The sequence below is a fragment of the Equus asinus genome, chromosome 13 (genome assembly GCF_041296235.1).
Source record: "Equus asinus isolate D_3611 breed Donkey chromosome 13, EquAss-T2T_v2, whole genome shotgun sequence".
In the NCBI taxonomy this organism is placed as follows: domain Eukaryota; kingdom Metazoa; phylum Chordata; class Mammalia; order Perissodactyla; family Equidae; genus Equus; species Equus asinus.
Window position 1 is genome coordinate 40,253,850 of NC_091802.1, and position 13,535 is coordinate 40,267,384.

The 13,535-nt window shown below is 36.9% G+C and overlaps 1 protein-coding gene across 8 annotated transcripts; it reads right to left on the bottom strand.

Moving 5' to 3' along the window:
* Positions 1–4,105: 4,105 nt before the first annotated feature.
* On the bottom strand, positions 4,106–13,323 carry KRT222 (keratin 222). Of its 8 annotated transcripts, none has more exons than XM_044744381.2 (6): positions 13,134–13,323; positions 9,946–10,074; positions 8,880–9,115; positions 6,916–6,992; positions 6,599–6,734; positions 4,106–6,167 (listed from the first exon to the last, which is right to left on the bottom strand). In XM_044744381.2, the coding sequence occupies exons 1-6, from the start codon at positions 13,227–13,229 to the stop codon at positions 5,939–5,941; spliced, it is 903 nt and encodes a 300-aa protein (XP_044600316.2). In that variant the 5' UTR covers positions 13,230–13,323; the 3' UTR covers positions 4,106–5,938. The 8 variants fall into 8 exon arrangements, with proteins under 8 accessions (XP_044600316.2, XP_070339334.1, XP_014689458.3 ...); XM_070483233.1 differs by having other exon boundaries at positions 8,880–9,100; positions 9,946–10,070; positions 13,134–13,321; XM_014833972.3 differs by having other exon boundaries at positions 8,880–9,100; positions 13,134–13,319.
* Positions 13,324–13,535: the final 212 nt, after the last annotated feature.

Sequence of the window (13,535 nt, forward strand, 5' to 3'; positions counted from 1 at the left end):
CCACTCGTTGTATCAGACTCTGTTTGTCACCTCCAATGCGTTATGAAAGCAAAGGTTCAGTCATCTGCGTTGGTCGCCTTCCTATCGCCAGTACCCATTAAGGCCTCGACCCAGTGTTAGATGCTCGGTAACTGTGTGCTGAGGCAGCCTCTGGCCCGGTCCCGGGCTTTTTGCACTAGATCGTGAGTACGCTGGTTTACCAGTTAGAAGCCCGTTCCTTGGATCTATAGACACCTGGCTATGTTATGTGCCACTGTGGAGGGAGAAGGAACAGATAGGGTCCCTGACCTGTGATGACTTGAAAGCAGTGTTGACGTTTAGAGCGATTGATTGAATTCTTGGCCTGCCCTTAGCCCCCATCCTGGGTGTACCAGCAGGGACTAGGGCATCTCCAGAAGTCTGTAAAGCCAGGGGCAAGTGACACTGTCCAATTCTTCCACCTCTAATATTTTTATACCCATGAATAGAGATTAGAGAAATTGAAGAGCATATTGAAGGGAAAGACTAAAAGAGAAGTCATCAAAAGATAACAGGCAGCCTGAGTGGTGCTCGAGATAATGTACATCAAATTGCTTTTTTAGTATAAAAGCATCAGAGACATGTAAAGGATTAATGTAAGATACACGAAGGCCTCGGTAGGGATCCCAATACCCTCTCTCTCTGGCCTTATCCAGCAACTCCTGCCTGGGTTCTTTCCTGCCTTTGGGTTATGGTGGGGGATGGGCAAGTGAGGTGCTGGGGCAGATGCTTGTTGTGTCATCTCTAGGCAGTCCTCTTGAAGAAAAGCTGCAGCTGCTGGGTGTTAGGAAGAAAGTCCACTGTAATGAGAAAAGGGTGGCGCAAAAATCACGAAAAAGGAAAGGAGGAGATCTGAGTGGAGCAGTGACGTTGATAGACTTACTCACCTCCTGGTCTTTACTCAGATGTCACCTTCTCAGTAGGTCTTTCCTGACCTATTTAAAATTGCAATTCATTCCCCACCCTCCACTCTATTCATGGTCTGTGCTTTGGTTTTTCTATAGCACTTACCACCTAACATACTATATTTATTATCTATTTATTTTGTTGTCTTTTTCTTCCCAACAGAATGAAAGTTCTGTGAGGGTGGGGACTTTTGACCACTGGAAGAGTGCATGGTACATTCAGTTGTTCAATATTTGTGGAATGAATAAATGAATGGCTATCTCATTTTCCTCCCTTTGGTTCTTTACTCCCCAAAATTTGCAAAATTAAGAAAGGAAGAAAAGAGGCAAAATATAATAGAGAAAAAAACCCTCTTCCCTAGTCCTGAAGAAATTAAGACTACAGAGTGAAATATTCAGCAACTGAGGCCAGCCTTGTGGCACAGCAGTTAAGTTCGCACATTCTGTTTAGGAGGCCCGGGTTTTACAAGTTCAGGTTCCAGGTACGGACATGGCACTGCCTGTCAAACCATGCTGTGGTAGGCGTCTCACATATAAGGTAGAGGAAGATGGGCACGGATGTTAGCTCAGGGCCAGACTTCCTCATCAAGAAGAGGAGGGTTGGCGGCAGATGTTAGCTCAGGGCTAATCTTCCTCAAAAAAAAAAAAAAAAAGAAAAAGAAAAAAGAAAAAAGAAATATTCAGCAAGATGGATTCTACTTATGCGGGGTTGTTAGTTTGTTTTTTCCCCAAGCAAACATCGGAACGTATGATCTTGCATGTACATAGATATTTATGGGGACCACAGGACAGACTTTTGGAACAGTGATTATTCCTGGAAAATACGGGATACGTCATTAATATGACTATTTAAGTGATATGTAACTCTCAAGGTTGTTGGGAGCCTCACAGGGCCTACCTGTAAACCCCGGAGATAGACTTAGACCCAAGGAGTTTAGTTTCCTTTCTGGCAGCAGGATCCAGGAACTGGCCTGCTTTCCTCTCTGGCACTACTCATACTTCCTTGAGCTTCTTCTTCCTCCCACACAGGGAAACCAAAACCAGTAGGTGACTCAGCTGAGATTCAAGCCCAGGTCTCTGATTTCTTTTCGTGGTACTGTGGGAAGAAGCTGAGGAGGGTGACAGAATTGGGGACAGAAAGAGAATCATGCCTGGGAAGGAAGAAGAAAAAGGAGAAAATGGGAAAGAAGAAAAAAGGAAAACCCACAGTCCTTGGACACCTGCTAGTCCATGCATTGGCTCTAGGAGGTCTATGAACCCTTTAAAATTGTACACAATTTTTATGTGTACCCCTCCCATAGAGGGTTAGTACTTTAACAGGCTTTCGAAGAGCTCTTGACTCAAAGATTTTGAACCAACCACTGAGCCGGGCAATTTTCTGTGGTATATTTTAAAGAAGCTTTTTGAAATGAATTTTTTTTTCTTAAAATAGAGAAAGGGAGGACAGAACTCTGCCTTGAGCCAAATAGCTTATGAAAGTCTGGTTGTAGGCAAAATGGTGAAATAGGCTGATTTTCTCAGCTGTTTCTGTGAACGCAGAACGTATGGGTATTCAGTTCTGTCGCTAGAAATAGTTGTGAAATATTGAAGCCGAGCAGATTTCCAGGACAGAGTGGATTCACAGTGTTTTGTAGAACTTGACGAAGTGTGGTTTGTTTTTACAGCCTCTGTGTTACCTTCAAAATACTTCGATGACTTGGAACATGAGCTTAGACACATGGTGTGGAAAAAGATGAAAGTAATTGAAAACAGGATGGTCCTGGAGAATCTGGGGTGTGACCTTTCACCCACAGATCTGATTTGCGAGTCCAGGGCAGGTGTCAGCCAACTCAAGCTACAGGTCAGATCTGGGCTGCCTCCTGTTTTTGTAGTTTCATTAGCCCACAGCCGTGGCCATTTATTTACATATTATTTGTGTATTAGCTGCTTTCACCTACAAGGGCAGAGTAGTATATGTTGTTGCTACAGGGATCATATGGCCCCAAAAACCTAAAATATTTGCTATTCGGGCTTTTAGAGAAAAAGTTTGCCAACCCTAGTCTAGGGTCTAAGTGTGTGAGGGAAACTGGAAAAGGCCTGTCCTGATTTGCACATATACCTTAGTTCACAATATTTATTTGTAGTGTGGCCAAAAATATTGTCAATCTGTGTGTACATGCTGGCCATAATTTGTAAACATAGAGCCAAATTCTGCCCTGTGCACAAACTTTCCTTTGATTTCATGTGTTCATGTGTATGTGCATATTATTTAACTAAAATTTAATCTTGGCCTATGTCCCGTAATACATTTCCGTTTGAAACTTTCAAATTAATTTAAGCATTTTTTGACTTTAGAGAAGATTTTTGTGCTTTAAAAACTAGCATGTTAGAACAATTCAAATTGGGTAACTCACTGGAAAAGAATAATTCTTCTGACAGCAACTGCAGAATTAAAAAATTCCCTTTACCTGTTGTGTTTTGACCTGTTACTTAATCATTGTCAGCTACAGTTGTCCTCACAAATTCTTCTCTTGCAGTGACAATTTTCATCCACATAGTACTGTATATTTGAGTATTGCTCTGCCGAATATATTCACATGTATTTTATTTCAAACAACTCTGTGAGGTGGGTGGGGTAGGAATTATTACCAAGCACCACCTTTGCCTTTAAGTGTGAAAATTGAAGCCTAGGGAATTTAAGAGATTCCTTCCTGGTTACGTGGGTAATTAGTGACAGCTGCAGGGCTGAGATCCTACAATTGTTAGTCCTTGGAATTACTCTTTATTTTTGTATTTTGTCATGGAAGCATGCATTTGAACTATTCCAGAGAGACTGAAGAATGCTTTCTATTCATCCATAAAATAAGGATAATATTATGCATCTTGTAGGATGGTTGTAAGGATTAAAGATTATGTATGAGTATGCTGAGTACAGTGCCAGGAGCAGGGTAAGCATTTTGCAAATGGTGGCTACTGTTATTATACTTTCCCTAGGATTATGGGATTGTTTTTATGTTGATTTTTTATTAAAATATACCATTTATTAGAATATACCATTCTTAATTGGTTTTGTAAAAAAAAGTATAAAAACCATTATCTCTCCACTGTGGTTGCAGTTGTCCTGGTCCCCAAGTGAGCTAACCATTTTGGAACATTTAAACTCAGAACAATGTATCAAACTCAAATACAATGTAGCTTTAGAGTTCATGTTTCAAGTTTTTTTTATTGTAGTGGTATCATTTACTTTGGTAAATTCATATCCCCATTTAAAATGTCCCAAAGCAAAGAAAACTGTTATAAATTCAAGAACAGTATTTTAAAATGTACATGGTATGCACACAATAGCTGCATAGTGGAATTACTTAACAAGCAGGTACATTCATGATGCCCAGCACTAGGTTTTTAACACTGCATAAAGATTACACTAGATACATTGTTTTATTATGATTACTGTTGCTTCCTACAGTAACTTTAGTACAGTAGCTTATATGATTGCACTTTTCAAAGCTTTAATAAAGTTAGTAGCATTTAACTAATATTGAATGAAAACACTTTTACACAGAGGATGTATTTTAGGTCAGATGCTTATGCAAGTCTAAGCACTTAGCATGCTACTATATCCTTGACAGAACAAAATCATCCCTTTCACTAAATAGAAAAAGCCAAGCTAAAAGGAATCTGAAGTAATTGAAAGAAAATCTAAAATTTTATATCCCTGTATTATGTTAAAGATTACTTAACATAATTTTCTTCTAGTTAAAATATGCAGTTTTCTTCTGGTTGAAATAAAGGAGAGAGAGAGATTGGGGGCAAAGGCTGTACTGAAATGTTAACATAGCTGTAGCCCTTTAGCTTGGAAAAAAAGTATGGTGAGTTGTACTCAACATTTTTTCTGCTTAGAAAAAAATTAATAGCTTATAAATTTCTAATGTTTTAAAACAGGTATTTATTATTTAAGGTCTTAAAATAAATCTACCTGTATTAAACAAATTAGGTTGTTTAAAAATCTTTGCAACAATACTTGACTTATTCACAAATATATTTTCTGTCCATATTTATTACAGTTTGAACAATTTAAAAACATAAATCTTGCAAATACTCTTAGCTTGGACAACAATACTGTTATCTTAATTCACACAAATGATTGCAAGAAATATTTGTAATACTTTATAGAATATCTTATCTAATGCTCACATCAAATACTCAAATTAATCACATTGAACTTTACAGATGGGAAAGTTGGGATGGTGAGAGGTGAGATAGCTCTGTTTTAGTAATTGTAGTAATTTCTTGTTTTGTGTGTGCAGCTGGCCTTCTGATTTTCTGTGGGGGAGGACACAACATTGAAACTTCTTTGAATAAAGTAAACTCTTCTGGAAGTCAGATAATGATTACAAAAACTTTCAGATGAAGATTAACTCAATCGTCAATTAGCCCTGGGGCATACTCTATAGTTTGCTCAGAACTGCTCGTGGAAACTTATTTTTCTAAGTGTGCCAATGATTGTCTCAAAGGAAAAATTTTGGTTAAGTAAATAGTGAGTCCTATTTAAAAGTTTGTTTCTAATTGCTTTCTTTTTTAAGTAGAAAAATCTTTTGAGATAGAACCGGTCATCAGATAATGATGAATAACTCAGTATGATTCTTAAGATAATACAATCATATTTAAACAAACTTCCCTTTTCCTTAGAGTATTCAGCCATAGAGTGAAATTTCAAAGACTTTGCTAAGCCATCTTCATGTGTATAATCTCTGATAAAATTTCCAGGGAAAAAGAAGACTATTTGAAGAATGAATAAAATAGAAACTCTACTGAATTTCTGATTTTATTTTTAAGCTTCCCCTCTCCAAAAAATATACCCATAATTAGGTTCAGAGAAATTTTGTCTTTTACTTTTTTTTTTTCTGAAGAGAATCACACATAGATCATAACACATGTACTTAATAACTTACATTTTGGGACAGAAGGCAGTCAGCATGGCCCACCTTGGTCCATCCCAATGTCATTTTCAAATCAAGTCACATCCTGTCTTTGGGTTAGTTAGCTGCTGATGGAGGTTTGATAGAGGGGATACTGCATGATCTTCTCATGATAAGCCTGACTTCTATGTCTGGCAGATTATCCTGCTTAGTCTGTAAACACCCTTCGTCGGTGGCTGCTAAATGAAGGTCAAATCGAAGAGAAACAGATTTTTTCCTTAAGCGAGGGTTATCTTTAAAGAAGGAACCTTCCCATTCTTTGATAACTTCATCCACTTTCTCTGTCCTGAAATGATAAAATAAACTTTTCTATATGAAGAAGTATAGATATATTTTAAAAAATGTAATATGTATTCCATGTGAAAAAGAAATCAAGAAATTTGTATAATTTGTATTTTACATTTTAAATTATAACTTACATTTTGGAATTTATAGTTTACATACTTTAAAAGTCATGTGAATATAATTTCTAGGGAATTCAATGGAATTCTCATGGTTTGGTTATATTTTTAGAGAAACGGTGAATTAAGTACTCAATCCTTAGTTAAGTACTCCATCTGAGTTTTCATTTATATATATTTATTCACGTCAGATTAAAAACCATGGCATATTAAAATTATCTTTGGAAATATTCAAAGATTACTGAGATTACTCAATTGAAGTTAATTTCTTTGCATATGTTTATTATTATTTCTTGGTCAAAATTATTTTACTTACTGAATAGTGCCATGAGCTTCAGTGCTTTCCTTCACGATATTTCCATTTAATATTGCCTGTTTGGTCACTGTTTCCACTTTTTCATTCTCATACTTTTGTGGGACTTTCGTTGAAAAAGATATTTCATTTATAATGGCTGTGAAAATGTTATTTATGAAGTATTAAATTACAGTGTGGAAGTGCTATTCACAGTCAACTTATGTCAGACTTTATTCAAATATTGCTTGGTTTTGCTACTTTAGAGTATTTAATTTATTCATAATCCCTATAAATGACATTTTACTTTTCAACTTAGTTTACTTATATCAGAAACTCACCTGAAGGTAAAACAAAACCAACTCTACTTGTGGTAGGTTTTTCTTCTTTTTTCTCACCTTGGATACAACCATAATATCTGAAATTGGAAAGAATTACATTATAGGAGCAACATTGTATTAGCATATAATTGAAACAAATGCTCACCAGTAAGAGAATGGATAAATTGTATGTTCATACATTGTATATGCAATGTATTAACTGTATATACAGTGTATATTCATACACTCTATATTCATACAATGGAAATACTATTTAGCAGTGAAAATAAATGAACTAAGGGTACACTGTATGTTTATGGATGAATCTTCCAAGTATAACATTGAGTGGACCAGAAAAAGATAAGTTGTTGCTAAGATTATAAAGGTTAAAATAATATGCAAAACAATTTCATATTTTGCCTAGGGATATATACATATTAGTATAAAGGAATGTATGAGGCTAATAAGCATCAAATTTGGGAGCCAGATTAGACTGAGGGAGGAGGATGAGTTGGGGGTGATGTGGTTTAGGTGTCGGGGTAAGGGTGGGTGGGGGTGGGGTTGGGGGAGACTTCAACAACATTGTAACTGTTTCACTTCTTAAGCTGGGGGAGGTGCATACATGAGAGTTCACTATACTTTTTTTGATACTTTCTTGTATATCTTTTTTTTTTTAAGGTTGGCACCTGAGCTAACATCTGTTGCCAGTCTTTTTCTTTTCTTCTTTGTCTCCCCAAAGCCCCCCAGTACATAGTTGTATATTCTAGTTGTAGGCCCTTCTGGTTGTGCTATGTGGGGCACCGCCTGATGAGCAGTGCCATATCCACACCTGGATCTGAACTGGCGAAACCCTGGGCCGCCAAAGCAGAGTGCATAAACTTAACCACTTGGCCACGGGGCTGCCCCATGTATATCTTAAATATAGCATAACAAAATTTAAAAAAATAGTGTTAAAGACCACTTTATCAACATCTTGAATGATTAAGCATTAAATAAAATTTACAACCATTTATTTTATTTAATAATAAATTATGTATATATTTACATAGCACTGTCTTAAGCACTTTACAAATGTTAATTCACTTAATCCTCACAGCAATCCTATGAGGTAGCTAACATTATTCCCATTTTATAGGTGAGAAAACTGAGGCTCAGAGAGGTTCGGTAACTTGCCCAGCACCACTCAGCTAGTAAGTGGTATATTTTGAATTTACGTTTTTCAAAGATTTAGTAAATGTCTTATTGTAGGTTAAAGTAGTTTCGTCTAATTTTATAGAGGTCTCAGAATTCTGAAGCAAGGAAGAATAAAGTTTTCTTTTTATGAGAACATGGAAAATTGGAGGTTGTGCTGTATTCAAAGCCATGTGACCTTCTAAGTGATTATGGATTATGAAATTTCGTGAATTAATAAGGATTCTTCTTTTGATACCTTTTGTTATCAGGACATCTGGAAGTCTTTCAAGTCACGTACTCCGAACAACACTGCTTTCCATGGTTGTAATATAATCACATTATTATTATTATTAATTACTATTTTTTTGATGTTTGATGTGTGGTGGGTGTGGGCTCTTGGGTGGGGGCGGGGACGTAGTAATAGTATGTGAATTTTCCAAGCTTTCTTTGTGTGTGGTCCATAGAAGGCACTGACTAATTCTAAAAGAGATGAATGGCAAGGGAAGTGAGAAAGTTAAGAAAGGTCATTTTTGTAGCAATTGAGAATTGTTACATTTTTTTCCAGGCTCAATGTGCTCTTTGTTGTAGCTAATGTCCCTGACTTCGGTTGTTATGTTCATAATTTGGGGAGGCTGATAATAGTTCTTCCACATATTCTTTGCAATGGCTACTAATCCTACTTTGTTGTAGGCGGTCAATGAGTATGCCGTGGTGATGATGGGTTTTTAAGGTTTAATTTCCCTGACTACATCAATGACGTCAGTGGTGCTGTATTTCTGGCCACTTGTTATTAACCATATGGAATTAGGTACCTGATTTCTTCCTTTTCTAGGAGGCGGCGATAAGTTGCTATTTCTTGTTCTAGCCTCATCTTTGTGTTGAGAAGCATCTCATGCTCTTGAAGCTGCTTTTCGATGCCACGCCTTACTTCCTGTAGCTCTTTTTCTAGTCTTTCAATCACGGCCTCTAAGTCTTGCAGTTGCGTCTGGTAATGTTGCTCGCTGGCGTGTAGGGAGTGTTCAAGGCCCCTTTCCTGTTTTATATAGATCTTCATCAGTGAAACAAAATGTGTTTCTGAAATCTGATTTGCAATGTCTTCATCCTGTTGTGTTCTTTCTTAAAAAGGTTGCAATAATTGTATAACACTTATGCAAGGGGTTTTTCTTACAGCTTTATGAATAACCCAAGTTAAAAAAAGTTATTTATGTTTTATACATGTAGCTAGAGAGCTTACTATTTCAAAGGACTAGTGTGATAATTCTTATGACAAAAAAAATTCTTCAGTGTGATTAACTTGTTATATCACTCTGATTTACAGTCATCCCTCGGTATCCACAGGGGATTGGTTCCAGGACCCCCCAGGGAGACCCAAATCCGAGGACGCTCAAGTCCCTTACATGGCCTGTCTTACCCAGGGATTCCGCCTCTATGGTGATGGAGGGCCGACTGTATTTGATTTTTAAATATTGAAAGTATAGAATATTGAATATCAAAGCCAGAGCAGACTGATTGTAAAAGACATTTTAGGAAAGTGTTTAAATATTTTTCTATTAGAAGTCTCAATCTCACTGTTATGACTTTGGTTAATGACAAAGGCTCTATTCCCCTACTCCAACAATTTGAGAACCCCAGCCTGATCAGGAAAGATTACTTCATTTTTATAGGCATGAGCTAAACCTTGAATGAATTGATAATAGCCCTTGTCATGATGGAGGCAGGGGTGGGGGGGCGGGTAGATGAACTAGGACCAGGGATAGAATTCAGTGGCCGTGATTTTTAGCTTCTCACTGCAAAGTAATGGACATGATTCCTTTCCCTCTCTTAATCAGGTGACATCTGGGGACTCAATGGGCCGGTCACTTTTGAGATCATTCTCACCACAGCATGGAGAGATTCAATTTCCACTTGCAGGTGGTACCACTGGCGACGGGCTTCCTTGAGTTCTGCTTGAGCAGCCTTTAAAGCCTCTTCATCTTTGTCCATTTTTTTGCTTATATCTTCTTCTAGCTAGAAGAAGGCCAATAACAACAATAACAAAAAAACAAAGAGCGCTCTTGAAAATGAGACATTTAAAAGCAAATATAGAAAAATAATATAAGAAGTGAATCATTTTTTTCTTCAAATTGTTAGATTACAAGTGTATTCTAGTGCTTAGTTACTAATATGTGAGCAAGTCTGTCTCAGTTTTCTCAGATGTAAAATGAACCTCAAAAGTCCTTTCCGACCATGACAGTCTATGAAATGCAGAAAAACACATCTGTTTTAATGAAAAGTAACAGTTTGCAGGATGTAAGTTTGAGACCTCTGATTCTTAACTTTCCATTATTTATGATATCATTAAGGAAGACAAATTGAAAATTTGCTACTATTTCCCTCCCATATTTTCCTGTAGGTTGCTTTATAAAAAGCAGCTATAAATCGTAAACTGATCAATTCTGGGACTGGGTGTATGGACAAGGAGTAAATACTGCTGGAAAGTATATTAGGAATAATTTAGAGAATTAAGGCATTAGAGGTTCTAAAATAGACTTCAGTATTAAGAAAACACATTGTTGATTTACCTTTATAAAAAATGTTCTTCTTAGAAGGAATGTTAATCTTGGCTATCTAGGGTAGTAGCAAAAATGACATCTTTAAAGATTGTTTTCTAAATGTCCTCATATTAAATAACAAGAGGAATATTGTTTCGTCTGTAAATGTTTTTATGCTGATGTTGGAATTAAATTGTCTTTTGACAGAACTCTTAACATTTGGCCCCAAGAGCAATAGGAGCAATGCGTGGAATTGACTGTAGTATTTTGAAGCAAAATGACAACTTTTTACAAAAATGTGTTTTAAAATAAAAAAATTAATTTGATGATACAATAGATTTTTTTAAAAGGATACGTTGGAGTCAATGAAAGTCTATGAATATAGTTTAGGGCAAGGTATTAGAGAACAAAATTCCCATGTTCTTTTGGTTTATTCTGTCACTTGTTCTTAGCGTCACTTGGTAAAGGCAAGCAGAAGCACATATCAGAGCAATGACAGAAGAGAATGTCAGGAATTTAGGAAATAGCAGAGCATAAAAATGCTGATATCTACTGGTCTTTTGATTTTGAGTGTGGAACCACAGCAAGGTTGTGTGGTAGCTGGATTCCAAAGATGGCCTCCAATGAACCACATCTCCCAAAATTCATGTACTTGTTTGGTCCCCTTCCACACTGAATCTGGGCTGCCCTGCATCTTGCTTTAGCCAGTAGAATGTGGCAGAAGTGCCAGTTTTAGGCCTAAACCATAGGAAGTCCTGGACAACTTCCACTTCTTTGCTTTTGGGAGCCCTGATCCAACATACAAGAAGTCTGGATACCCAGTGGGAGAGATCATGTAGAGAGGCCAGAGGGACAGAGACCGTGAGGCCGCATGGAGAAAGAGAGAAACAGGCCTCGTTGTCTCAGCTGAGCCAGACTTCCAGAAATCTCCTGCCAGGGTGCCAGACACATGAGTGAGCCACCTTGGATGTCCCAGCTAGGTTTTGCCCCAAGATGACTGCAGTCCAGCCAATGTCATATGTCCCAGAAGAATCACCCCCACTGAACCCAGTCAACCCACAAAATCATGGCAGGGATACAATGGCTGTTTTAAGCCACTAAGTTTTGGGGTGGTTTGTTCTACAGAAAAAGTAACTAAAATAGCTTATGTTTCCTTATTTTGTAGCAATTAATGAGGCTTTCTTGAATTTATTCCAGCTGACTTCCTGACTTCTTTAAAGAAAATCCTCTAAAGTAGGTTTATGTTAAAATGACTCTGAATGAAACTTACTGTAGTCTTGCTTTTTCACTTTAATTTATTCATTTCAGCATTGTGACTTGTAAACTAAATAACTTTTATTTTTACTGCTGCAAAAGAAAATGTTTTTTGGTTTATAATTTTCAGAAATTTTCATCTATTAAATTTTTTTCTTCTGTAAAAGATAAGTGAACTATTCCGACACTTAAATCAAATATCCCAGTGACTTTGCTTAATCTAGGATACTGACCATTCTTTATGAAGACTGAAAATGTTACCCAAAGGTGAAATTTATAATGTTACTAAAGGTGAATTGTTAACGGAATGAAGACCTATGATTTCCCAACAATATTTTTTTCCTTTTAGTTATATTCTCCAGTAAACTCTTTGCTCTGTCTGGGTACTTGGAATAGAATTTGAACTCAGATATAATAGGTAAACTAAAAAAAAAAAAAATCCCTGAAATTCTGAATCTTTGTTTCTAAAATATTTGTACGTTTGTTTAAAGATTAGAGACCTTAATTAATTGCTAAAGGTGATTTTCACTTTAAAACAAAGTAAGTCTATGAAATCAGGAGTTAGCCCTTATTTACCTGGGCACTCTCTTTTTTCAATACTTAAATATTGCATGCTTAGTATTGGAAATAACCATTTCTCATCTTATAGTACAAAAGCAAAAATCTATAATCTAAGTAGAGAGTCATTATCAATTTGGGGAATTTTGATCATTCCAATTTATATCATTGTTCCTAAATGCTATGTTCACATACTCAGATGATTTCTATTTATAACAATCTGGTATAAAACTGAACTCATTACAAAGATGATGGAAACCTTTTAGACCTATTTTACTTAGCTTTTTCTCTACAAAGTGTGCAAGCTAATAAATCTTACCATAAAGCTTGTCATTTTAAACATGTTATTTACGTAATCTCTATAAATAACTCCGTAATATCTTTGAAGGGTATTTGAAATGCTTCCTTCCTGAAGGATGTCTAAAAGAGGTTAGAGTGAACCATTTTATTGTATGTTGACCCCATGTTTTGTTAATGATAGTCACCTCGTAATTTACATAAAAATCAAATGCATCAATCGACATTTATCTGCTGCTAGTTTGACAGTATAATCACAGCATTTTCCCCTGTAGCCCCAGTCACACTGCAGTAACAGCTAAATTCCTTCCCCAGTATATGCTGCATTGAAAAGGAAATACTGTACCTCAGAGAGGCCGGGGCAGGAATTGGATAGACATGGATTGTCTCCTTATCCTGGAAGGTGCCTGTCTATGAAATCATTACCTGGATCCTTGTTGAGAGCACGGTCTCTATCTGATTTCTGGTGAGGAGCTTTTCATAGTGTGCCCTGATCTCATTGAGTAGCTGGGACAGCTCCATTCTGTTCCCATCCTCCACCTTGGCTAACTGAACCTTATCGATAGGCTGAGTCGCTGCGGCAGAGCCTGCTTTGTCTGCGTCGCCAGCGGAGACAGCCTGTGGAGCCTTAAAGACGCAGAGCTCCTTTTTCAGAAGCCACGGAAATTCCCGTGTTTCTAATCAATTATTCAAATAATAAGTAAACCCTTTTCTCCTATTGTTTTTGGTATCGTAGAAATGTCAGACTCTCCATAAAGGAACAGGAAAATGAAAACATCCTCAGTATTTCTAAATTGGTTCTCTGTAAAACTGAGCACTTTTGGGGGA

Bases quoted from the DNA above. Each gene is read 5' to 3' on its own strand.
- KRT222 (XM_044744381.2), bottom strand. From the start codon at position 13,229: ATGGAGCTGTCCCAGCTACTCAATGAGATCAGGGCACACTATGAAAAG. The intron at 9,116-9,945 runs GTGAGAATGATC...TCACTGATGAAG, and splicing joins TTGAATCTCTCCATGCTGTG to ATCTATATAAAACAGGAAAG. The intron at 6,993-8,879 runs GTACCTAATTCC...TTCCAATTTCAG, and splicing joins CTAGAAAAGGAAGAAATCAG to ATATTATGGTTGTATCCAAG.